This window comes from Triturus cristatus, chromosome 11 (assembly GCF_964204655.1).
Source record: "Triturus cristatus chromosome 11, aTriCri1.1, whole genome shotgun sequence".
Classification (NCBI taxonomy): Eukaryota; Metazoa; Chordata; class Amphibia; order Caudata; family Salamandridae; genus Triturus; species Triturus cristatus.
In genome coordinates, this window is record NC_140594.1 from 367,440,270 (window position 1) to 367,466,760 (window position 26,491).

The following is a 26,491-nucleotide window of genomic DNA, read 5'->3' on the forward strand; positions in this document are numbered from 1 at the left end:
TAGGTACTGCAAATCACCAAACTGTAAATAATCGTATTTTTTTTCCTTCTAACTATAATATAAAAAATATATATTTGTATATTTATATATATGTATATATATATATATATATATATATATATATATATATATATATATATATATATATATATATATATATATATATATATATATATATATAGGCCAACCCGCCCAGAGGCAGCTATGCTGCACACAACCTTTCATCAGGCGACCCCCTGCAGGCAGCCACACAGGGACAGCCAACCGCACACAGCCTTTGGTCGTGTGCGGCACTAGCTGCAGGGCCTATCTTGCATTCAGACCCTCCTGTGAACGCCCCGCAGGCAGCCAACCCCACGCTGTGCATTCCCTTTGGCCTTGTGCAGCGGGGGATTGGCCACTGGGCCTATGGAAAAAACCCCAGCAGGCTGCCAACCCCTTTGGGGTGAGCAGCATAGGGTGGACCTCTGGGCCCCAGGGATCCCATCCCTTGGGGCCAAAACATATATATTAGGTGGAGGAGGTCATTTAGCCCCCTCCCTGACTCTTAACTGGCTGCGGGGACCCCATGCCCCTGGGCCAATTCCAATTGAAAGGGGAGGGAAGATGGTGACCTCCCTCCTCAAGCCTTAAAAATCCCAAGGGACCCTATACCATTGGGCCAAATATAGTTAAACAGAGGCCCTCTCCCAACCTTATTAGGCCCCAGTATCCCATCCCCAGGGGCCAAAGCAATACAAAAGGGGATAGGGCCATGTGGCCCCTCTCCATGAGCCTTCATGGGCCCCATCTCCCAGAGCAGTTTTTTGTTTAAAAGGGGAGTGAGCTGCACGGTACCCCGCCCTGGGCATTACCAGGCCACAGGGACCCCATCCTGGAGCCAGAGGAAATTCAAAAGAGGAGGGGGTGTGAACTCCTCCTCCCCAAGCCTTCTTGGGACCCAGGTACTCTATCCCCGGGGACACATTTAATTAAAAAGGGGCATAAAAGAGCACTTTTTTGGAAAGTTTAGTGGAAATTCGTCTGTACCAAAGTTATTAGCAACACAGAAAATGCATTACCTGCCCTAATTGCAGATGTCATGGAACATGTCATGAGTGATGTAATATGGGAGGTCATAATCAATGCATGGCAAAAACGCAAGTTGTAGTTACTTCAGTAAACAATAGCTTGGCAAATTTACGTGTTTTTAGTAGAAAATGTTACGTTTTAATTGACATTTTCACCTAACTATAATGTCACTTTATCCTTTGCTTTTTTCAGTGAATGTCTGAGTTTTCTTTAATATAATGTAAAATATTATTACCTTACCTAATTAAAACATCTCCTTAAATTAATTTTATTTCAGTGAAATTTCTAGGGCCTTTTCTCAACGTAAAGTAAGATTATGTTACCATATCTCGCCCTCGATGGCATGAGATTCACCTCAGGGCCTGGCCTGTGATCAGGTCCTGTGCTCAACTACCGCCAGGTGGCCAACCACCCGCCTAGCATGGCCTTTGGCTGTTCGTGGCATGTGTTTGGCCAGGTCCTGCACCCAACCCCACATGGACTACCAACTAAGGGTGGGCACAAGTGGGGGAGTTTGATTCCACGGAAATCAGTGAAATTCCATTAAAGTTCTGCGTCAATTTGCAGAATTCCACAAACGGGCGGATTGGGCATTTGGCACTATTTTCTTAGCACAAAATACACCTTTGCATTTGAATGGATGTGAAGATGCGTTTTGCGCTAAGAAAATAGCGCAGCCACATACCAATCAGCGTCCTTACATACTCTGCATTGATTACTGCTGAGTATTTAAGGGCGGCGCCGCCGAGTGGTATGCAGGGGTTTCTAAACTTTAGAAACTATTGCGTGTCCCTCTGCAGTGCATAACCCTTGGTGCCCTCACATATTCTGCAGTAATTACTGAAGAGTATGTAAGGGCTCTGAGAGGTATTTACTGCGGTGCTGAGCAGTGGTTTCTAAACAGGGCCGAAAGAGGGAGCAGTCCCTCTATGTTTAAAAAACACTGCAAATTAAGGTTTAATTGCAGTGATTTTTAAACATAGAGGGGCTGCTGCCTCTTCCAGCCCTATTTAGAAACAATTTACAAACCACCCATTGCTGGTTAATTCCGTTGGTGGAGTGGCAGAATTTATCAGCAATTCTGTATTACAAGAGTAATGCAAAATTACCAAATTCCACCGGCGGAATTAAACAATTCTGCCCAAGACTATTGCCACAGGGCCTGGCCTGCACCCAACACTCTGCAGGCAGTCAACCCTCCACCCCGTCATGCACAGCCACAGGCAGACAACACCCTACAGGCACCCGCCCTACATTAGACTTTTTTATTCTCTTTTTTTTTTCTGGTCCCTCAGGACTCCCTCAAGATTCCTGCAGGATCGTGACAACCCAAAAATGTTTTTTTAAAAAAAATAATTCTATTTATTGGTACAGGTAGTCTTGATGGTCAGAACATATACTAAAGCATTACTGTAACAGTGTTACATGGTCAGGAGTGCATACAAAAATTACAAATTTCAAGGTAGAAGAGCACAATATGGCAACAGTATATATCACATTAAGGGGTTAATGCCTCATCAAGGGAGGGGATCGGGGGGGGGGGTTCACACAAGTTGCCAAGGAATTCATTCCACTTCGACCAGAATGCTATCCATTTTCGGGGGCAGTCCCAAGCCACATAGACTGTCTTCTCTTGCAGCATGCACCAGTCCATGTCCTATTTCCATGCACCAAGCTTTGGAGGTGTTACTGCCCCCCACAGGCGAGCTATGTTGCGTTTTGCTATCATCAGACCGAGTGTCACACAGATTTTGCCTTTTGCTGTCAGATCTGTGGGCTCCCAGATGTTTAGGAGGCATCTTTTGAGTTCGAGACGCAGTTCCACCCCCCAGACATTACGCATACAGTTATGCACCTGCTTCCAGTAGGTTTGTATCAGGGGACACTCCCATAGTATATACATGAACATCCCCACTTCCCCGCACTGTCGTCTACAGAGCCCTCACTCACTCCTGCCCATTAATACAAGTTGGGTACCGGAGATGTAGCTATGATGTAGAATTTTCAATTGTATCAGCCTCAGTTTTGCTGATATTGCCACCTCCTTAGGGGATAAAAGCGCTTCCCTCCATTCCTCATCTTCGATCTCAAGACCGTCATTCTCCAATTTTCTCCTGAGTACGAGTAGGGGGTCAGGGGTGTGGTGTATGAGCTTTTTGTATGTGAGGGAGATGGCCGTTTCCTGCAGGAGACCGTCCAACAGTCTATCCTCTAGGGGGGAGGATTCGGGAAGTGATGTTCCAGGTGGAATATTTGCAAGGAGTGAGTGCCTGACCTGTGCATATCGAAAAAACTCTGTCTGTGCTAGTTCATATGTCTGCTGCAGTGCGGCAAACAACACCATTCCATTGGGTCCCCATAGATCTTTTATACGGGAGATCCCTATCAGGTCCCAGTTTCTGAACCCTTTGGTGCGACCCAGTGTACCTAACCTTTCAGAAACCCAGAGTGGGGTAGCCAGCATCAGTCTTTCTGCCCATCCCAGGTTGCGGCTCACAATGTGCCAAAGTTGGACCGAGTGTTTTGTGGGCCCTGTAAGGGGGTATTTGTTAGGTTTAGAGTAGAGCGCTGTCTCGAAGTTCCCACCCGGGAGGAGCCATCTATCCATCCTGTAGCCAGGATCATCCCCACCACAGTACGTGCCCTGATTAATAGCCGAGAGGTGGGCTGCCCAGTAATATTTCCTAATGTCTGGAAGTGCAATTTCCCCATCGTACCACCCTAGTGTGAGCTTGTGGCGTGAGATACGCGGTGTCCCGCCCACAATAGGTTCCTCTGGGTGGCCTCGATTTCTTTAAAGTACCTTTGCAGGACTAAATCCGGATAGTTCTGAAGAGCATATAGGAAGCGCGGCAAAGCCATCATCTTGAAAAGAGCTGTCCGGCCCAGTAGGGACAGCGGGAGCTTCTTCCAGGTGGCGGTGTCCCTTTTGAACCTCTGCAGACGAGGTAAGAGGTTCCTTCTATATCGGGCTGTCAAATCAGTGGTGACAAAAATTCCTAGATACGTAAACCCCTCTGTGACTATTTTGATCGGACAGCCTCGTGGCACTGAAGGGGGAGTGCCATGCAGGACCTAGAGCAGCGATTTCCCCCAGTTGATACTGTATCCGGTGTTTCTCCCGAAACTAGTGAAGATATCTAAGGCAACACAAAGTGATTTGTAAGGGGAGGCGAGGTAAAGGAGGATGTTGTCCGCATAGAGTGAAATCCGGTCCTCCCACCCCTCAGCCCACTTGAACCCCCGCAGTGAGAGGTCCTGTCGAATCCAAGCAGCGAGCGGCTCCAGGGAGAGGGCGAAAAGCAGGGGCGAGAGGGGGCAGCCCTGCCGCGTCCCCCTCTCCAACATGAACATCTCTGAAATCTTATTGTTCACCACCACCTGGGCCAACGGTTCAGTATAGAGGAGACTAATCCACCCAATGAAGTTAGGGTCAAATCCCAACTTTTTGAGGGCCGCCATCATATATGGCCATTCAATCGTGTCGAAGGCCATTGTGGCATCCAGTGAGACCACATCTCCATCCTCCTGAATCGCGTGGGAACGTCCCAGTACCCCATGGAGTCGTCTTAAGTTAAGTGCGATGTTACGTTGCGGCATAAAGCCCGACTGGTCCGGATGAATGAATTTGGAAAGCATTGGTTTGATCCTGTTTGCGAGCAGGTTTGCGAGGATGTTGGGTTTGGCGTTGAGCAATGAGATCGGCCTATAAGAGGCGCACATCTCTTTGGGTTTCTCCTCCTTCGGGATGGCCACTATTGTGGCTATATGTTGGTCTCTCGGCAGTTTCCCCAGCACTTTACTATCCTCAAACATATGCTTGAGGTGTGGGCCCAGGCTATCAGGTTTGATCTTGTAGAGCTCAATCGGAAAACTGTTAGGTCCTAGGGCCTTTCCAGACCGGAGTTCGGTGATTGCCTTGGCCAGCTCTTCCGCAGTGAGCCCACCCTTCAGGGCCTCTCGGTCTGCGTCGGAGAGGGTAGGCATCCTAATGTCGGCCAAGAGCGCGTAGGAGCCTTCCTCCAGGAGTTCCGATCCCCTTCGGTACACCTTTTCGAAGTGTACTGCGAATTCTCGCACTATCTCCTGAGGCTCCGTTAGGAGGGCGCCTGATTCGTCCCTGAGCTCCGCCACCACCCTCTGCGCTTTCTGTTTCTTGTCCAACCAGGCTATTAATTTGCTTGCTTTGTCACCTTGATCGTACAGACGGTCTCTCGCTAGGTTCTTAGCGGCATCAGTGGCCAATGCCTTGTATTCAGCAGCCTTGAGCTGCATCTGGTGTATTGTCGCCGGCTCGCCTGTAGCTTGAGCTGCCACCTCCATAGCAAGAAGGTCACGCTCAACAGTAAGCATTTGCTTTCCCTTGCGTTGCCCCGCTACTGTGGAGAGGGCTCCTCCCCTGATTACAGTTTTGAATGCCTCCCAAAGGACAGTAGGGGATTCCACCGTCCCTTCATTTTCTTGGAAGTACTAGTCGATCAAACGAGTCATCGTCTTTTTGGTCTCTGGGTCCTGGAGGAACCAGGGGTTTATGGGCGCAACACAGCCAACCTTCCGTTCCCCAATAGTGAGGTGAGCCCATATGGGGGAATGGTCTGATATACCCCGTGCCAGGTGTTTGATGTCTTGGATGGCAGTGTCGTGCTGTAAAGGCATAAGGATATAATCTATACTGGAGAGAGTGCAGTGTGGGCCCGATAAGAATGTGTAATGTTGTAGATTTGGGTGGCGCATGCGCCAAAGGTCTACTAGGCCGAATGCCTTCAAGAGGTTAGAGAGCCACATGTGCCCTGTGGTGATGTCTCGGGGTGGGTGCCTATCTAGTCCCCCCGATATTACTGCGTTGAAGTCTCCGCCCAGGAGAAGCTGCCCCTCGGGGAGGGAAGGGAGAAGTTTGCCCAGTCGAGGTATGATTGAGTTTGGAGACCTGGTGGGATATACACTGTCACTAAATTTAGTATTCGTCCCTCCCATCTCCCCGAGAGCACTGCAAAGCGTCCTAGAGGGTCTGTCTCTGTATGTTCAATGGCGAATGGCCCCCTTTGCCAGGCCCGACTTTCTAATCTCGCCTCGGCCCTCAGATAACCAACGGGTTGGCCCCAGACTTCTAACGGGTGTATCCTAGCCGCGCTCTTCACCGCCAGGAGCAGCTGTATGTGTTGGGCCCTGTATGTCAGGCGCTGGGGGTGGGCACCACTCCTGAGTCTTACCGCCTCCAGCTTTACAGTCCTACCCGCCTCTACATCTGCTTCCACTAAGAAGTCAGGCCTCTCCTCCCCGCCGGTTCCCAGGCCGCACCTCTGCTACTGGAAGTTCGGGACTCTCTTCTTCCCCCGCTCCCGACTGGGCCAGCTGGTCTCCAGGCTGCGAGGGGCCCGTCGCTTTTGGAGGCGCGTTTCAGGGTTAGCCAGCACAGTGTCAGTAAGTGTGCCGTTTCGCAGCCTCTCGGGCGAAGCCCCGCCACGACCGGCACACACTCAGAAGTTTATAGGCCACGCGGGTGTTACATCCTATACTTACTAGTCCTGGCTGCTCAGCCTCCATGAGTATGATGTCATAGAATGTTGGGTTTGTGTGCATGCTTTGAATGAGGGATCAGTTAGATTGAGTGGGGCTGAGCAGCAGGATGCTGCTCCCGGTGGGGCAATCCTGTGCCATCTTACTTGAACAATAAATCTACCTAACTACATCCCTGGCTCCTGGTCTACCTATGATGACAGCACTTTCTTCAGTTACAAAAATGGCGACGATTTTTAAAAGAACCAGGCGTGAAGAACCAAGAAGTTACACAAGGAACCAAAAGAAGATGGCCAGTGTCCAAAAAGAAACCTGTAAATTAAGTCTGCGTAACGCCTTGGATGCCCCACCGGTGTCTTTTCCAACAGACAGTCCACAGAGGTATGTGTTTGGTGTTAGACATTATCTGGCTTGAGTGGCTTGAACCCTGCCTGGAATTGTAGTTGAATACAAACTGAATGAAATTAGCGTTTTTTTTGCTCTGGGATTTTAATTCAACTATCCACATGTAGTGACAGTTGGCACAATGTCCGTACGACATACTGAAGACCAGAAGATATTGGGGGGTTTAAGCTGTATGTCAATCTGAAGTCATCAGAAGATGTCAAAAGGAGACATGTAATGAATTGTGTCATATTATATAGCAAACCGGCAATGTGGGTTTTGAAGCAATGAAAGGATGTTGGACCAATCACTTTGACTGGGAAAGAACATCTTTAAAGCATTCTCAATGCGGGGGCATGAGTCGGGTCCCGTGAAGCTTTGCCGGTTTGACCCGGTGCAACTAATCTGCACGTCATATCTGCCGTGGAGGAAGCAGATTTCAAGTAAAGCAATTGGGAATAGAGGAAACTATGGCGAGCGGAGTGCAGTGTGGGCCATATGTTAGTTCACGTAAGCTGGCATGTCCGTGTAATTGCAGAGGAAGAGACCGTCGAGCATTTTTAACCGGGCGTTCTGCTGTGGAGTTGGCTGTGATGTTAGTCTACTGCGTGGGAGACACGTGTAGATTTGTGCAAAATACTGCAATCAATATGGAGGAAAACGTGGGGAAGCAACAGTTAAGGAGTGCTTATGTCCTAAATCTTGTTTATTACGAGTAGGTTTATTTTTTCCTTAAAGAAGTTTCCTATGCTTTAAAATTTTCTTTGTGGCAGTTAAACGATTCTATTTCCTTTTGAATCCGAGTGGGATTTGGTGCACGCGCCACTCACCTTCATCTTGCTCCAGTGTCCCTCCTGCGTTAGTGTCTCTTGGTGACGTCTGCATTGTTGCGCAGGGGCAGAGAATGCACGTTTGTGCCATGAGCCATCCGCCTTTGCGTTTGAAACGTGCCGCCATTTTGTGGAGGCCTGCAGTCAGTGATTCCTTTATGATCTACGTAAATTTTGCCAACCACATTTTTTTGGGTTGTAAGGGACAGTAAAGTTTTGGATGCATCGTCATCACAGTCCAGCCTCGTGTGTTTTTCAACTTTAAACGCGATTGCCCACGATCTTGTTGCATCTCATGGATAACTTACAAAGACATGTTTTCATTGTTGTTGTGAAGAGGTTTCTGTTTCTGCAAGCTGAGTTTTTCATCGGTGCATGACATATTTATGAAAACTGTAGACCAGCGACTTCCTCTACGTTATTGGAAAAATTCGCCAACTAGTTGGGATCGTGTTCAAACTACTCTGGAATTGACGACAACGGTGACTACTTTTGGTTGTTTTTAAAAAAAAAAATCTGCTAAACAAGCATGAAGAAATTTACATAGTTTACCTGCACAGTTAACGTATGTTGTACTGTAGAAATGTTATGCAGGACCTTTTAACCATAATTTAATGTGAATGTACTTATGTATTATTTTAGCAATTCTGTTATTTACATACTGAGATTTTCTATAGGTGCCTGGGGGGTATGCACCGTGTTTTGTCTAAGCATGTTTGGTGGGTCGTGTACCCCGTGTTGTATTTTTTTTGTTTGCCTCGCACGTCAGGGTTGCGTTGGCAGTGTCCCTCGCACGTCATGGTTGCGTTGGTAGCGTATTTTTTATTGCTTTTGCCTCGCACGTCATGTTTGCGTTGGGAGCGTCCTTCACACGTCATGGTTGTGTTGTGAATCTGTTTGCCTCGCACATCAGGGTTGCGTTGGCAGTGTCCCTCGCACGTCATGGTTGCGTTGGGAGTGTCCTTCACACGTCATGGTTGTGTTAGGAATGTGTTTTGGCCTCGCACGTCATGGTTGCGTTGGCGGAGTCCCTCGCACGTCATGGTTGCATTGGGAATGTCCTTCACACGTCAGGGTTGTGTTGGGTAGGTGCTTTGCTTCGCACGTCAGAGTTGCGTTGACAGAGTACTTAAGAATTAGTTTTGTAGTTGTCCTTATGTTGTTTATCTTGTGCCTCGCACGTCAATGTTGCGTTGGTAGTGCACTAGCTATTAAACTGTAATGTTTGGCGTGCATTACATTTTTGTTCTCTCTCGCACATTGGTTATTGGGCGTTATTACATCCTTACTAGAACATGTGCATGTTTTTCTTTCATGTTCTTTAGCAGAGGGAGATAGGTGTGTTGTGATGTTCTTCAGGGTGTACTGGGTAAGTGTTTTTGAGTGCATTTTCCCTGAAACATTTGCCATATGTTTTGATTGCACCCTGCATGAAACATGTGCTATTTTTAATGTGACCTTACATGTTTCATTACCATTCTATATGAAGAACACTATTATTATGCTATATGTTCTTATGTGATCTAGAGAGAATTCATTTATCTCATATCATTTTATTTGATCTTGTCGATCTTAATATCCTAAAATGCTAATTGATTGATGTTGTGATCTAGGTATGTATGTACTTATCTAAAGTGATTTTCGTGATCCAATCGATTTTATTTCATAGTGACGATATGTGATATTGTTCCTTCAATTTGCTTTTTGTTGTTTTAATTGTTTCTAAAGGAAGGAGATATGTTACATCCTATACTTACTAGTCCTGGCTGCTCAGCCTGCATGAGTATGATGTCATAGAATGTTGGGTGTGTGTGCATGCTTTGAATGAGGGATCAGTTAGATTGAGTGGGGCTGAGCAGCAGGATGCTGCTCCCGGTGGGGCAATCCTGTACCATCTTACTTGAACAATAAATCTACCTAACTACATCCCTGGCTCCTGGTCTACCTATGACGACAGCACTTTCTTCAGTTACAAAAACGGGCCTTGCCGCTCTCCTTCTGCCGTGTCCGCTATGGTTCTTGGGGACTGCAGGCCGTTGCGTGGACCCCCTCAGGTGCTGAAAGTGAAGTTGTGGGCGCGTTGAAATTAGGGCCCCTGCCACTCACCGCAGGCTCCTCCTTAGGCCGCAACGCCGGGCCGCTGCATAGATGGAAGGGGGAGTGTCTACTTTCCGACACCTGGATTCTCCGAGCCGTTGCCGTGGGTTCCTGATGCTCTGCGATAACGGAGGCTGCACGGAGCCTCCTGCCTTCAATGTTGGGCGCTGCTCATTATCCTCCGACATTCACCGCCACTCTTGAATGCTGCCTGCCGGATAAAGGACGGATTTTAGGGGAGTTTAGGGCTCGGCTCCGGTGGAGCTCTCTCCTAGGTGGCAATCTTCGTTGGTGCCAAGCCACGCCCCCCAAAAATGTTTTTTTAAACTTTGTCTCCAACAAGTGCCACTCTGTGATCTGCCTAGAAGGGTTTAAGGGGTTAGGGGTCCCTACCCTGCTCCTGTATATTTTATTTTTACTGTAAACACAGGACTTGCAGACCGAGTCCCAAATCTTGTAATGGCAGCCGGTCTCAGTCCCATAAATCCAGCCAATCAGAATGCTTCGTTTGCCATTTTCTCCATTGGGACTTGCTCTGGGATCCCTCTGGAGTCCCTTGGCGCTAGATATCTCTATTTATTTAACCATAATTTCGAAAAGCACACCTTCTAAGTATAGACCAAGCTTTAAGGCAAATTTAGTGTAATTCTGTTCAGCTGTTTTCTCAGTAGCGAAAATTACATGGAGTATTTTTGTTTTAGTACCACCCCTATTTCTCGGCCCTAGCTTGAGTGATCACCCTGAAAATTTCCAGGTAGGGGCTGAGATGGATGAACAAGTGATTTTTGGGAGGTTTTGTGAAGATTTGTCGAACGTCATTGCCATTATAAACGAGATAAAAAATTATTTCTATGGAAACTCTGACCCAAAGATAACGTCCCACTGTCTAATATATATGTCTGTCTGTCTGTCTGTCTGTCTGTCTGTCTGTTTGTCTGTCTGTCTGTCTGTCTGTCTGTCTGTCTGTCTGTCTATCTATCTATCTATCTATCTATCTATCTATCTATCTATCTAGTAATCTAGCTATCTATCCATCTATCTATACACATATATATAGACAGCAGCACATAATATATAGAATGTTTAAGTCTTAAAAAAGATAGAAATGTAATAATTAAATCTCCACCTAAGTTTGAAAAGTTACTAATAATACCTTTAGGCTTGTAAATGTAGTCTTAGATGTCTCCACGGTCTGAACTGAGGAAACATGCAGAAGATGGAAACATGCGCACATGTGTACACTCAGAAATGGTGAATAGCAAAAAAGTTTAGACTTACACATAGATGCATGAGTAGATTTGCATGTAAGTAAATCTACACAAGTAAATTTACCTTTGTGACTAGAGTCCAAAGTTTTTAATATAACCCAGGGTATTTTATCTATTATCATGGTCTAATGGGTGTTTGAAAAGGCAGCATTATGACATATTGTAAAGCTCAGTGAATACTAGATCAATGTTATATTATCAAAAAGTAAGTTTCACTTTCATCATATTGAATAGTGTTATATTGGCTTCATGGTAGATTGATAACTTGTCTGAAAACTCATACTTCTGAATACAGAATAACAAATCAACATGCTTACACATGTGCTGTTAGTGTGAAGTGGTATCACTCACATTCTAAAATGGCTGATATTTCCTTTTCCTGTTGTTGTTTTGAATAAGGTTGTTATACCAGCCATTACTTTAGTCTGACAGCATGAGCCTTGCTTTGTGCTGTGGGAGACCTCCCACGTGCAATAGGTTGCCCATTGCATAGCCTTTCTCAAAAGTAAACCAAAAGTAATCAAGAGCAAAATCAATCTGATAAAACATACTTATTGTACAATTGTAATACCTCCAGTTGCTTGAGCGTGGATGTAGGTGGGAAGAGATGAGCCAATTATTTTGTGTCAGTATTCTAAGATAAGAAGGGAGGACTTCCTAAACTAATTGAGTTAGTGCCCCTTGCCGGCACACCTGAGCCGAGCCGACTCCCGAGTTAGCATCGAGAAGGGTGGAAAAGCATACCCTGCTCTCGACCGTCAGTCTTGGAGAAGTGCATCTGTTGCCCTCGCTTCCGGGTCCGGTCTCCTCAAGACGTGATGCAAACAGATCCATTGAGAAAGGGCCACAGGTGTCCACTAGCCTTCGGAAGATCTGAGGAACTAGCTTCCATTTACTTGAGTCCTGGAGGTGAATGGAGTGGCAATCCACTATCTGGTTCGCTTGGCCCGGGAGATACTCTGCAGTGGATGACACCTAATTTTCCAGAAAAAAGATTCAGAAATCCTTCACAATGTCTGCAAGGGCACAGGACCTGGTGCCTCCCAAATGGTTGATATAGCTCACTGCTGAGATGTTGTCCATTTTTAACAGGACACAAGACTTTATTCGATCCTTGGTCCAGCACTGGACTGCAAATGACACCACCAGGAGCTCTAAACAATTTATATATAAGCTCTGTTATTCATGGTAACCTACTTCCTCTTGTGGAGAAATTCCCACACCGGGCTACCCAGCCAGACCTGCTGGCACCAAGTCAGGAGTGGAACCAAAGATTCCCCTCCCTTTTCATCCTTTCATATGGGTAAGCCACCGTCCTATTTCCTCTTGGACATCGTCTGTCAGCAGAACTGCCTAGACATATGTCATACCCTTCCTCAGATGGTGCACCTTTAGTTGCTGTAGGGCCCGATAATGGAGCGGCACCAAGAAGATTGCCTGGATCGAGGAAGAGAGGAGGCCCACCAGGCAGACAATCTGTCTGAGTGGTGTGTAAGGCTTGGTTAGCGTTAGGCGAAGTTCGTGTCTGATCTTTGCCATCTTCCGAGAAGGAAGGTTGAGGGGCACCATGGTAGAGTCTACGCCAGGTAGAAAAATAGCCCCATTCCTTGAACCACATGAATTGCCCTTGATTGGTTTGACTGCTATGGCAAGAAACATGTCATCCAACTCATGCCCTTTCCTATGAGGTTATACGGACCATTACTTCTGGTTACAGCCATCACTTCTGATTTTAACCTAGACAAGGGGACCCACAGAATAAAAATATTATTAGGGTACTCCTTTGCCTATTTGAACTCACTCACACCAATCTACACTAGAGAGTCCATCCACATATATCCTAGCTTCACAAACAGCATGAATCAAAAGATCTCTGGCAAAGAGCCCCCTTGTGGGTGCCCATTGGGCATTGTAGCTTTAGCCCGACGGGGAGCAACATCCCATGACAAAGCATGACACCCATTAGGGTGTGTGCAGGCTCTTGCTCCTAAGCACTCAGAAGCCCCCCATCTAGGTCCCCAGGTTTTCAGCACCGACCTGCATGTGTTTCTGTTCTTCTTTTCTTTAGGAACTGCATACCCCTTGTTGTTAACAAATTTGAGAGGACCTATGGGGAAATGAGGTAACCTGACACTTTAACCTCTTCTGCCATATCTAAGATTTTGGTCTAATAGCTTATCTTGGCACGAGCGCCAGAAACTGTCTATGCCCTTCTTAGGGTTTTTCATATACTTCGCTAAGAAGGTCGCCATTTTGGAGTCTATGTTGGGGTGAGGGCCACCTTTCCCTCCAGAGTAGAATGTGGAGACTCTACCCAAAGGCAATTTCGGGCATCCTGCTCTAAAGGTTTGCGCAGATGCCCCACAACCAACTTTGCCGCTTTGTCTACTGGGGCTCACAGCGCCGATCTCCAATGGATGATATTATCTGGATCGTGCATATTGTCACATTATACCATAACTCAGCCATTGCTGCCTTGGCTTTGACGGATGTCCTGATCCTTGGCAAGCAGCCATCTATCTGGTCCTCAGCCTGGTGGCCAGAATCCCTGGGTCCCTTTACTCAGCCTAACCCCAAGGTTAAAAACTTGGGTGTTTGGTTTGACGATAAACTCACTTTTGAAAGTCAAATCACAGCTTAAGCAGGCAAGTGTTTTGGCATTATTAGATCTCTCAAACGTTTTAGCCATCTCCTACCATTCTTGCCCCAGAAAACTGTGATCCAGACTTAAGTGGTTTCTCAGGTGGACTATTGTAACGTCTTATATCTGGGAGCCTCTCAGGCTAGGATCAAGAGACTCCAGCGAGTACAGAATTCGGCGGCTCGCCTGCTGCTTAAACTCCTCAAACATGCATCTATGAGTAGGGCACTTCAGAAACTGCACAGGCTCCTGGTGGAAAAGCGTCTTTCTTGTAAGGCCCAATGCTACTGTTATAGGCTCAATAGGAAGACTGGACCGATGTATCTACACTCTCTTCTCGCTCCATACTCTCCTAGGAGGTTTCTCAGGTCCTCGGAGGCAATACTTTTGCAAGTGCCCAGAATCAAGAAAGCTCACGCTGGCAGCAAATCTTTTTGCTTTTTTGCTTCTAAACTCTGGAATTCCCTTCCACTGCAGCCGAGACAATGCCTGTCAGAGCCTCAGTTGCGCAAAAACCTTAAGACTTGCCTTTTTTAGGCCCCCCTCTCCCGTTTGTCTCCTCAGCTTTTTTTCGTCTGCTCAGTGCTGGGACACTCCTCACAGGAGTAGTTATGCGCTCTATAAAATGTGTATTATTATTAACTGAATTAGCCCCCCGCCCCCATTTGGAAGTGGGATCGGAAGCCAGGCTCCAAGGCCACCAGGAGCCCACGTCATCATCCGAGTTCCCCGGGGAGTCTCCATCCTGCAGGTCTGGAGTATCAGGGTGAGGGGGTTTAGGGGATGTCAGTGCAGGTTCAATGGGGTCTTCCTGAGGGACTGATTTGGCCAGAAAAGCTTTCTTTAAACATGCAAACACATCCCTGTCTGCCCCTTTCGTGCATTTCTTCTTTGTGGGTGGGGTGGGGACCCCTCCCCTTGGGCATCTTGGGGAGGCTTTTCTGGGGCAGGTGCATTATTTTTAGCAATCTTTGCGCACTCCTTAGCAATTTTATCATAGGCCCCATGAGCTCGTTCACTGACCTATTGATTGAGGTGTCAACAGCCCCATAAAAATCTTCCTCCCTTTGGAGAACAGGCAGCCAGTCTTTCTCCTCATATGTAGCCTGGTTAGATTGCATCCTGAACTTTAATCTGTCAAGAGCCCTTGCTATTAGGGTAGAGTGCCATATATATATTGCCTCGGGCCAAGGCAACTAGGGCTGAGGTAATCCCTTTTAGATTACATGCAAGGATGCCATACTAGGAGCTGGGAGGGAGCCCAGGTGGCAATGTGGGTGATCCAGAGGCACACAGTTGGGAGGGCACAAGCCCTAGGGGCACACGTGCCCTTAATTATCTGAGGGTTTTGCTGCTCAGGAATTTGTGTGTCCCAACAGTGGCCTTCAGGATCTGAAGCACAATACAACCCTGTAGGTCGTCAGCTCGCGTTGCGTGAAAATTCGGACCCCCAGAGGGCGTCAGAAAATGAAATGCAGGGAAATACAGACCCAGCACATACTGGGTGTCACACCTGAGCAGCGTAACAAGGATCGACAGTTCGCCAGCTTCGGCAGTGTGCTTTCGACTCCAATAGGAGTGAAAGACGCGCCGCGAGGAGCCAGGGAGATGCGTCACCGCAGTGTCTGTCCTCTATCCGGTGGAAATCTGCACCGTGATCAAATATGATAATAGGCCCTAGTCACGGAAGGAGTGCCGTAGCGGTCACGTGACAAACAAGCATTTGCAATGCAAATAGGTCTCGCATTTGTGAGTTAGAGCTATTGACGTTGTAAATGGCAATTTCTTTTTTACCTACACGTTTTATTTTTGGAGTGAATGTATGTAGTGTGCAAAATCCCTTGGAAAGGTCCTGCACTTCATAATAAATATATTGAAAAAGACGCAGTGTGGATTGTGTCAACAATTGCTTGGAACGTACCTCATGGGTGAAGTGTCGCCACACATGCACACTGTGGTCCTTTAATAATGCGAAACTCATTAATAAAAGTAGTGCTTCCAGACTAAACAACGTGATCGGGATCGGAGCATGTGAATCTGAATCCCGGCTTCTCTTTCATTTTCTGGACTATTTGACTCACTATCCTGCGTCTTGGTTATCGCCAAAACACTGGGAGGCAATGAAGTTTTCCAATGGGGCGGGGGCAGGGGGGCTTCGAGAGTACATGAAAATGTTATCATTGCCTAGTTGTCAAAGGTCGCCCGGTGCTATTAGTTAAAAGAGTGCAGATTTCATTAGGATATTAAGAGTACTTTACTCGCATCTATGAGGAAATCGACATTAACTAAACAAAATGCCGAATGAGTGTCAGTTTTCACAGTGTTTTAGACAGTACTGGTTGCTTAGTTTCATTGCATTCATTTTTGTATTTACTCTTTTACACAGCATCCAAAGTAGGTTACCTAACCCCAAAGCCCTGAGTTGTTAAATGACCCATAGAAGGGAGTCTTTTACAGTTGAGCAAATGTGTCCAAATGTAGTTTTGGTAGTGCCATGGAATGATCAGCCAAGGAGGTACTCGATGAGCAGTTATTTAACTACACGTTCAAAATGTACGATATTGTGGCTGTTGTTTGTTTGTACCCAACCACCTCTTTGAATGTGTTTATTAACACAGAGGTTCATCTACCAGACAGTGCTCACAGAGGGGCGACTAAAGCACAGAAAAAAATGTATTTGTTTATCCTGAGTGTGAAGGCACCCGGAAGGCTTTGGTGCCCGCCCGGAGAGGCTAGGGATCCTAGCGCTTCTACAGACTCTGCCGTGCTCCTCTGCACCAGCAGGGCACAGCTCAGAATCTGCTGCTTCTGCTAAGAATAGGTGAGGGGGATGAGGTTGGGGCATGCGGGAGTTGCCGGCAGATTTCCAGGTCATTGAAAGTGATGATTCTGACGTGAGGCACTGGAGACTGACTTTGTCTGTCTGCACCAGTCTATTTTTCTACCATCTACCGGGCTCACTGTCATGTATCCATTCATCTCTCTTTGTTAGAGGTGCGCATGCCAATATATTATTTAGCAGGTAGAGCCAGCCGGAGAAGAGCCAAGCGTATATGAGCCAGTGAGCGAGATGTGAAAATGATCGGCATTTTAATCATACAGTAAACATGATGTAAATGTGCGATAAGGTCTCTTCAGAATTCAAAAAAGTGCATTTCTTTAGCGCGTTACATCAGTACACAAGATTATAGCACTGAATTGAGAGGAAGTTATTAAAAGTGCTTGTTTTAAGCATGAGTTAAAACACTGCCGCTCCTCCTGCCCGACAACAATGTCATTTGTGAACTAAGAGGCGTCAGTTGCCATTCATACCCTGAATGTTGCCTAGAGTCTTATTATATTTAGAGTAACATTAAAATTTAGTTCATTAAACAAGAGAAGTTTTTGTACAGCACGCATCTTGAACGCGCATATTTCAAGGTGGCAATAATAAAGATGAAAACGGAAGTGCCGGCAGGCAAGAAAACACGAACGAGAGTGTGGGGGAGGGGGAGGGGAGGTTGAAAAGTCACAGACTGAGGGAGGGGGTGATGGGGTGGGGAGGCAGGGAAGAAAATAGTGTTAGGAGTAAAGGGGCCAATAGCCATGGAAGGATACAAATGAAGAATGAGGAGGGACTAACAAGCCTCAAACCAATCGGAAGGCAGCATTTAAGACAAAAGCCAATGGGCAGAGAGTGGGTGGAGCTTCCACACTACAGTATATACTGCATGCCTCGCAAAGCGATGGCAGCGCATTCGTGCTGCAACGCTAGGCGAGACCTAAAAAGGGGCTCTGAAAGGGAAACCGAGTATAAGCATTTTGTTAAAGCATATACAATTAGGTCTCAAAACATATTTAAATTGTAGAAAAACCCATTCTAACAGCCTGAGAAACCAGAAAAACAAAGAAGGGCACTTAACTGGCTGCTGAGCAGCGAAGAAAGAGGAAATACATTCAGCAACAGAGGACTATGTTGGGATCACACTGAGGAAATTGAAGAAGGACATATGAACTGTTTTTTTCCCTTATGTTTATGGGAAAAATAGTTTTGAGATATTTAAAATGGCTGCTGTTTTGAAATAGTGTGTATTAAAGCAAAGGAAGAAAGCATAATCCTCTCATCCGGTCCTGACATAGAAGTAAATATGCAAAATTAAAAAATTGAAAACTTTTTCTACATTTGATTTTGAATAAAATAAAATATTTCAGTCTTTGAGCATTTGGTTGGGGTATACTTGTTTTTGTATTTTTTGTTTATTTGTTTGAGGTTCAAATCATAGACATTGCTTCTGCCGGGGGTCCCTGACTTGCAATAGTGACTCAGTGGGTATACACATATTGAAGCAAAGATTCCATGGTGGTCCACAGATATCAAAAGGTTAAGAACCACTGCTCTCCACTATAGTTAGTGACTGAAGTATTCGCTTATATAAACATTGTCTTGGTGTACTACACAGATGCAGAGCCATAGTAATGGTGCTGCTCAAAGAATCATTGACAAGTTTTCAAGGACATTCGGGTTAAAGTTAACAGAGAAAAATCAATCTGGTGTTCAGTTTTAGATGGAGTGCTGGCAATTTTACGGACTTTGAAATATAGCAAAATCATGTTTATGGTGAATTCTTCTGAGTGGCTTTAAAACAAATGTGCTAACTTTGGTAATGGTATTGTGTTTGTACTAGTCACCAAAAATCCCTTGAAGAACCTATACCACAGTAAAGTGCCTTTTAAAGGCTTTTTGCAGAATATAATTTAAAATGTGCCATTTCTACTAAATTTCCTCAAAAATTCATGCTGATGAATGCATTAAGTATTTATTTAGTGTACAAATTTTGGCCAGTGTTACCAGTCAAATGTACTTACAAATACACTATTTTCTGAAACATGCTTCTGGAAGGGAAGCATATGCCTTGGTAAATGAATACTTAGATCCTACAAAATGTTGACGAATGTTACTGGTGTTATCTGATTGCTAATACATAAGATGGTGCTTCAAGGGCCTCAATTCTTCCTGCTCACACATATCCGGTTTCCAGTCCAATCTTTTCTCTAAGGGAATCAGGATATGTAAGAGTGATTGCTCCATGTCTGCCTCTCCCTGTCACCACTCCTTCCATGCTGTCTGCTGAACGGTTGCATTGTCATGTTTCCCACCCTCTTGTCAGGGCCGGACTGGCTGTACTGGGCATCGAGCATTTCCCCGGTCGGCTGGAAGGGTGGGGCCAGTTTTGAAGTGGTGGGGCCGGTTTTATTACTGGGGGCTGGTTTTGCAGCAGTGCTGCAATATCGGTCCATAGCAACAGAACCAGCAAGCAAGCCTTTCCAGCCTCTTGTGGCCAGGCAGTGTTTCACCAGGGGCTGGTCAGATAAAATTGCCAGGACTGCTTTAGGTTCTCTGTCCGGCCCTGCCTTTGTGCAGAGCCAAAGCGCTTGCACACAATGAGATCATAAGACACAACACAACATCCTTGCGAGCTTCTCCACACCTACCAGTCTAACAACAGCTGGATCGCCCTCTTGTATGCATGACCTACGTTTACAAATTTAGGCTCCCCCATGAGAAGTTTGAAAATATTTCGTGAAGTTTATGGCTGAACGTTGTTGGAAGCAGAGACACCCAAGAACCACTTCACAAAGATTTTGGTGTGATTTACTCTTGTAGTACTCCTGCCTTATTCCTATAGTCCGGTAGTAAGGCAGTAGGAGACAGAATAAATTGCACCTTTTCACAGCAAAATCTTTGTGATTTGGGTACTTAGGCATTTTCACAGGGTGAGGTCTGCAGAGAATATGTTTAGCCCATTCATCTATTTTGTCATGTATGTATGTACATGCATGTATCTATATGGTATTTCTATAGTACAAACCTAGCCAAAATGTAGCAGTCATTATTTTCTATATATCCTTAATGCTTTACAATAAAATATGAATACATTATGGTGTAGTAAATAAAATTTCATATCTTGGCTACGTAGGCATCACACTATAAAGTCAATCAATTCAATATTGTAAAATAGACCGGGTGGAAAAAAAAAACATATATACGTTCTCAATTCTGATAAAGGTCTAACACCAATTGAGTTTAGGTCCACAAATTTGAAAGTTTGTTGATGTGCATAATTCATCCCATAGATTCCACTCTCGATGCATTAGTTTCTTCGCCTGTTTTCACACCTAGCCAGTTCTAGACCCTCCTTGAGTCTAATAAGTTGAAGTTGGCACAGTTGACTAGGAGGGAAATCATTCTCAGCAGGTTGGTATTGACTTGTCAGCACTTTCAACCTGGATGCACTAACTTGATATCTACAAATCATCACCTTCTGGGTGCAACAAAACTGACTCCAACTCAATCCACTCCAAAATTGGGGTTGCCTTATTCGTCAATCACCATAACTATGGATCATTGAGCCAAAGTCATTTAAATGTGACTATTGATTGACTTGTATCAAGTGTTGAAGACCTCAGATTCCTCATCAGTATATTGTTTGGCCTTGTTCCCCAAGAAGATGCGGTGTCAGATTCCTGCCCCGACATTTCCCTTTCCTAGCTTTACCGATGAAGCTGATGTGGACCCCATGGTCCTTCTACTCTCCACAACTATGGGATCAGCCATTTCTGTGGAGCCCCAGAATTTGATTTCAGTTGCATAGCCTGGCTCTTAATGAGGTTCAAGAGAAGGGGCTAGATGGCAATGCCTTCCTCTTACTGCATGTCACCAAGCGCATGCAAGTTAACTACCCTCTTTATAGTGCATAGGGACGTCCAGGCAATGATCCTACTTTTCTCATGACCCAGTTAGCTCACTACTCTTCAGACACTCACCAATGTGCAACCAAGGTAGGCTTTGGCTCATCTTAAATATGAAGGTATCCAATCCATTGCCCTGAATTCAGTCTTCCTTTGTATTTAAACTGGAGGCATGGGCAGTGCATGTGTGTTCCTGCTATTCACCCATAAACAGTGTTTAATTTTTGTTTCTGTGCAAGACATGCCACTACCCTGGAGATTTCCTGTCCCCCACAACCCTTCTAACAGATATATTTTGGGTTCTCTTACAGATTTACTGCGGGATGTCCTGAACAATTCATCATCCATCCGTACTTCTCAGGTAAGCAGCTATAAAGAAAGGAATGAAGGATCGCAGGATCTGGTGCACATTTAATTGATACATTCATTTGTATGACTGATTCATCTCGGGCTGGATTTCAGTTGATGTACACACTGGGATCATTGCTATAGGAACCTTATATGGCAGAGGATCAAAAAATGTTGATTCACTGTGCACTGATGACTAATACCTCATGCTGTGCTGTGGTTTTCGAGCTCTAGTATTCACCCCACCAATTCTGAGCACTGTTAATGATATGGGCCATGGCTGTAGACTCAGTGGCAGCTGGCATGGTTCCAGAGCAAGGGGGTAAAGAAAGGAAAAAGAAAACATACCTCCTCGCCACGTCTCTCCTCATTATACCTCATCGCCGTCTCTCTGCTCGGGCCGGAACAGGTAGCCCCCTAAGCCAATCACAATGCTGCAATGCAGTGTTGTGATTGGTCTGAGCATAGAATGGCAGCCTGGGCATGTAATGCAGGGCTGGGTGCAGAACATGCAAAGTGTGCATGACTGTTTGGCGGGGCCGAGGTAGCCGGCCACACATTCATGCGCACTTTACAGAGTCCCCACCATTCCTACCCCTGCTCTGAGAGCAGAGTAACCCTGCCGAGCTGCGTCAGCAGGAACAAATAAAATGATAATAACAATGAGTTATTATCATTTTATTTTTCCTTTATTTCCACTGCGGATAGCAGTGGGTGACACTCCTGCGCAATAGCAGAGGAGCCGCCACTGTGCAGACTCCTAGTACATTGACCGCTCTGTGTTTGTCAAGTGCCTGCTATCTTTGCTTGTCCTGTACAGTGTCTTCTATTTCTGTAATTCTGTACAATGCTTGCTGTTCACAACGTTCCTGTACAGTTTCTGTTGGGTATTCTTTGCCTACAGTTCGTTTATGTCCTGTACATCATCTCTGATGCTCTCTATGTCCAGTGCGTGTTGCCTGCTGCTTATTTGTGTCCTGCAAAGCCTCTTCTATTCCTATCTCTACTGTATTTGGTGTCAGCTTGTTTTTATTTCCTGTTAATATTGTAATTGTTAATTACAGTTGGTGTACTGTTTGTGGCTGCCTTGTGTGTAGTACCTGCACTTGGTGTCTTTTCAGTCCATAACAAGCCAAATTCCCAAAGCCATTTGTATTACCCAATGGTGGTCGCCACGGGGTAATTATAGTTCATGTTTTGCAAGGGGAAAAATATTTTCCCCATGGAAAGAAAAAAGCTGAAAAAGGTGTCATAGCACAGATACAATGGAATTTCTCTGTGCACAGTTGTACAGTACATACACAATTGTGCATATGGAAATGCCCCCACATAGTCGCAAATGGAAATTCACAAAGGGTATGAAGGAAAAGCCTGTAAATTGGTGACCGTCACTGGTTTCTAGGCATTGTTTAGGAAACATTCAGCAATCCCTAATTTGAACCTCAGTGAGGGGGTAACCCCTATAATATGTTAGCAGAATAGTGTGGCTTAAAAAAAAAATGACAAAAATGTAGACTGCTAAATATCGCTCACAGGCATACTGTCCAATTGCAACTAATAATGGCAAATCTCCATCCAAGAAAGTGTTTTGTTGTAAACGATATCTAGGCCACAACATTTGTGTTGTAAGTCTACTCCCTGTTGAGACTCAGGTTAAATAGGCTTACTGTTGGACTTAGCCCTTTTTGGCTAAAGTTCCCTAAACATTTTGCCTTCCCCCTAGACCTTTTTTCTGACATGGTGTTCCCAACTTAGATGCTTTGGGCACTTTGCCACTGCTGTTCAGTGTAAAAGTGCAAGTGCTCCCTGGGTAAAGTGTAATGGTAATTGGTTGTCCATGATTAGTATGTTTGCCTTACTAGTAAAAGTCCCTAGTAAAGTGCACTATGGGTGCCAGGGCTAGTAATGCAAACACTACTAGGGGGCCTGCAGCACTAATTGTGCCACCCACACAAATAGCTCTAAAGAGAGAACTCAGGCCTGACACTGCAGTGCCTGCGTGCAGTTTGTTAAACTGCCATTTTGTCCTGACAAGTGCACCCACTTGCCAGGCCTTACCCTTCCCTTTTTATGCACATCAGACACCCCTATGGTAGGTCCAAGGTACCCCCCTGGGCAGGGTTCAGTGTATGTGAAAGGTAGGACATGTACTGAGGTGTGTACCATGTCCTGACAGTGAAATACTCTCCATTTCGTTTTTCACTGTTGAAAGGCCATCTTGCCCATAGGACAGAATGGGGAGGCTGTGTAATATGTTTCCATCCTATCTTCCCATAGGCTTACGATGGAGAGGTGAAGTTTAGTGTGCCTGAACTCACAATTTAATAACACATCTTTTTGTGAAGGTGGTTTTTGCATTGTGTGTTTAGAAACCACTCTTTTAGAAGTGGCTGGGTGTTTTGTGCTCTAACATTTCTGTGTGTCTCTGCCTGGTTGTGGATTGACTGTCTGGATTTGAATGTCTTGACCCAGGGGAGGAGGTGAGACAGCAACAGGCTGACCTGCATATGGAGTGTAGGGGGGAGGAGTAGCCCCTGGAGGTGAAGAGGCCTGGGTTGCTGCCATAAACAATGGCCCCATCTCCTGCTGAGTGATTGAGGATCCAGACCCCCACTATCAAAGGAAGAAGGTGTCACTGGCAGGGAGACACCCAGAACTGGTTTGGACAGGGGTCAGTGCCCCCCTGAACACAAAGACTTCAAAGGCATTTAGGGGTACAACTATGAGAGCTGAAGCCCCTGAACCTTTGAATGGAATGGAAGGGAACTGTTCAAGACTGTAAAGGACTGAAACAACTCCGTGGTCGAGAGGAACCTCTGCCAAGGAAGAAACAGCTGAAGAGACTGAAGGAAAGGACTGACCCCTGCTGTGTGTTCTGGGGCTGGCCTGCAGTTTACTGATTTAACCAAGGGGAGGCTAAAGGGACTTTGCTGTGTGCTGTGTCCCCCTGCTTGAAAGGACTTTGCTGTGTGATGTGTCCTGAAGTAACTTAACCCTAAGGGCCCGAGGTGAGCTGGCTCACTGTTGTGGAAACTCAGGAACACAAAAGTTCCCAAGTGAGTCTCACCGGCGCTGTGTGCATGTGCTTTGTGCAGCCTGAGAGCTTCGTGAGGATTGCCCTGTGACCGTGCACACCCGGAGTCCCAGTTGAGGATTGTCCTGTGATCGTGTGCACCCGGAGTCCAACTGAGTCTCAGCTACGCTGTGTGCGTGTGCTTTGTGCAGCCTGAGACCTTCGTGAGGATTCCCCTGTGACCGTGCACACCCGGAGTCCAAGTGAGTCTCAGTGACGCTGTGTGTGTGTGTGCTTTGTGCAGCCTGAGACCTTTGTGAGGATTGCCCTGTGACCGTGCACACCCGGAGTCCAAGTTGAGGTTTGTCCTGTTATCGTGTGCACCCGGAGTCCAAGTGACTCTCAGCGGCGCTGTGTGCATGTGCTTTATGCAGCCTGAGACCTTCATGAGGATTGCCCTGTGATCGTGTGCACCCGGAACTCAAGTGAGTCTCAGCGACACTGTGTGTGTGTGCTTCGTGCAGCCTGAGACCTTCGTAAGGCTTGCCCTGTGATTGTGTGCACACGGAACTCAATTGAGTCTCAGCGACGCTGTTTGCGTGTGCCCTGTTGCAGCCTGAGACCTTCGTCATTGCCATCACCCCGGACCGGCATCCCCAGAGGAGCTGTGCCGCCGGCCCGAGCCTGCCCAAAATCAACATAGTCGCATCAGAGGCCCAAGTCAAGAGGAGAGGAGAGTGAGGTCGCGCCCCACAGTTAATGCTCAGCGAGCGTGCGTATGTCGCCGCCTGGGGCGGGGTGCGGGCTCCGACAGAAATGCTCTCGGCCTTTCCAATTCTCGCAGCGCAAGCCTCCGCTCAAGCTCGTATCGCGGCCCGTACTTGTCGAGGAGTGGCAGTACTGGGGCCGGAGTGTGGAGCTGCACGTTGTTTTCCACCATCCCCGTGTTGGGCGTATATTTTGGAAGAAGCTGACCGCGAGTCAGTAAGAGTGGCATAGAGACCGTCCAGAGCACTGTGATCTGTGCCGGAGTACATTATTGTTGCATTACGCATTGCATTATTTTTTGCATTACGAACTGCCTGATTGTTGCATTACACATTGCAGTATTTTTGCATTACGAACTGCCTGATTGTTGCATTACGCATTGCATTATTTTTGCATTACGAACTGCCTGATTGTTGCATTACGCATTGCATTATTTTTGCATTACGAACTGCCTGATTGTTGCATTACGCATTGCATTATTTTTGCATAACGAACAGGCTGACTGTTGCATTACAAATTGCAATATTTTGGCATTACGAACGGCCTGATTGTTGCATAATGAACTGCATTATTTTTACATTACGAAGTGCCTGATTCTTGAATTACGAACTGCATAGCATTGCTTTAGGACTGCATAGGATCATCTAGAATTGCTCATTAATACTGCGAGAACCTACAAGGGCTTGCTGGCCTAATTACCGGCAAGGTTAAATATTACAAATACGCATATGTTGGATTTTTATCGTGTGGCCTCATCCTATATCTTTTTATATAAACATTTAATTGTTTTTATGAAACTCGTGTGGAGTCCATTTGTGGTGTCATCATTGGGGTACTGAGAGCGTGGTTGCAAATACTTTAGAGACTTGCCTTGAAAATAAGCCTGGCTGCTCGTGCCAAGCTACCGAGGGGGTGAGCAGGGGCTATCTGAGAAGGTGCCCTTCCTTTCCCTGACTTAGAAGCAAGGGTCCCTATTTGGCCTAAGGTACCTACCTCAGCCAACTAGAGAAACCCATTTCTTTATTTATTTTTTTTTTTTTAAACCGTTTATTACAGGTCTTAAAAGTATACAAGTACGGGCCCACAACCTTCCGGCCGGCCGCTAGCAATGGTAGGAACATACGACATACATTTATGGAACACGTGGTATTACAGGAGGAGCATTTCTCAGTAGGTAACAATGTCAAAAGCCACTCCATCCAGGCCCCATTATGCGGTTTCATTTTAAATTAAGAACAACAAAAATTAAAACCACACCCACAAGGCAACCCACAATCAAAAATAGCAGCACGTGCTCCCCAAGAGGGGGGATCCCAACTATACACAGAAGTGTGAGGAGGGGGAAGAGAACAAAGCGAGGACTGGGGGAACCCAATGCCCGGCAGCGGGGGAATGAGTCGGCTAAGGGGATGGGGCTGGCGAGGCATCAGGCAGCAGCGGTGGTGCGCAGATACCCCCTCGGTAGGCGTTCCAGGGGCCCCATACTTTCACCCATGTCCCAGGCTTACCCCTCGCCACATACACCACCTTTTCGCGAAACATGCACCAGTCCATGTGTTCTTTCCAGGCCGAGACCGTCGAGGCCTCTGGGATCCCCACAGTTGAGCAATATCACGCTTGGCTATCATATATCCCAGAGTCACCCACCACGTCTGCGGCACCGAGTAATCAGTCGGTTCCCACACATTCAACAGGCATCTCCTCGCTTCAGGCAACAGCGCCACATGCGTAACCAGTCGCAGCACCTCATGTACACCACGCCAGAACCCCTCTACCTCCGGGCACTCCCACAAAATATGCATAAAGGTCCCCAAAGCACCGCACC

General features: G+C 46.3%; 1 protein-coding gene across 2 annotated transcripts in view; it reads left to right on the forward strand.

Annotated features, from left to right (window-relative positions):
* PROM2 (prominin 2) overlaps positions 1–26,491 on the forward strand; it is a 352,175-nt gene that overhangs the window by 61,650 nt on the left and 264,034 nt on the right. For both annotated transcript variants that reach the window (XM_085634097.1, XM_085634096.1), the window contains exon 2: positions 20,849–20,898. In XM_085634097.1, the coding sequence (XP_085490223.1) occupies positions 20,849–20,898 (50 nt within the window). The remainder of the gene's footprint in view (positions 1–20,848; positions 20,899–26,491) is intronic.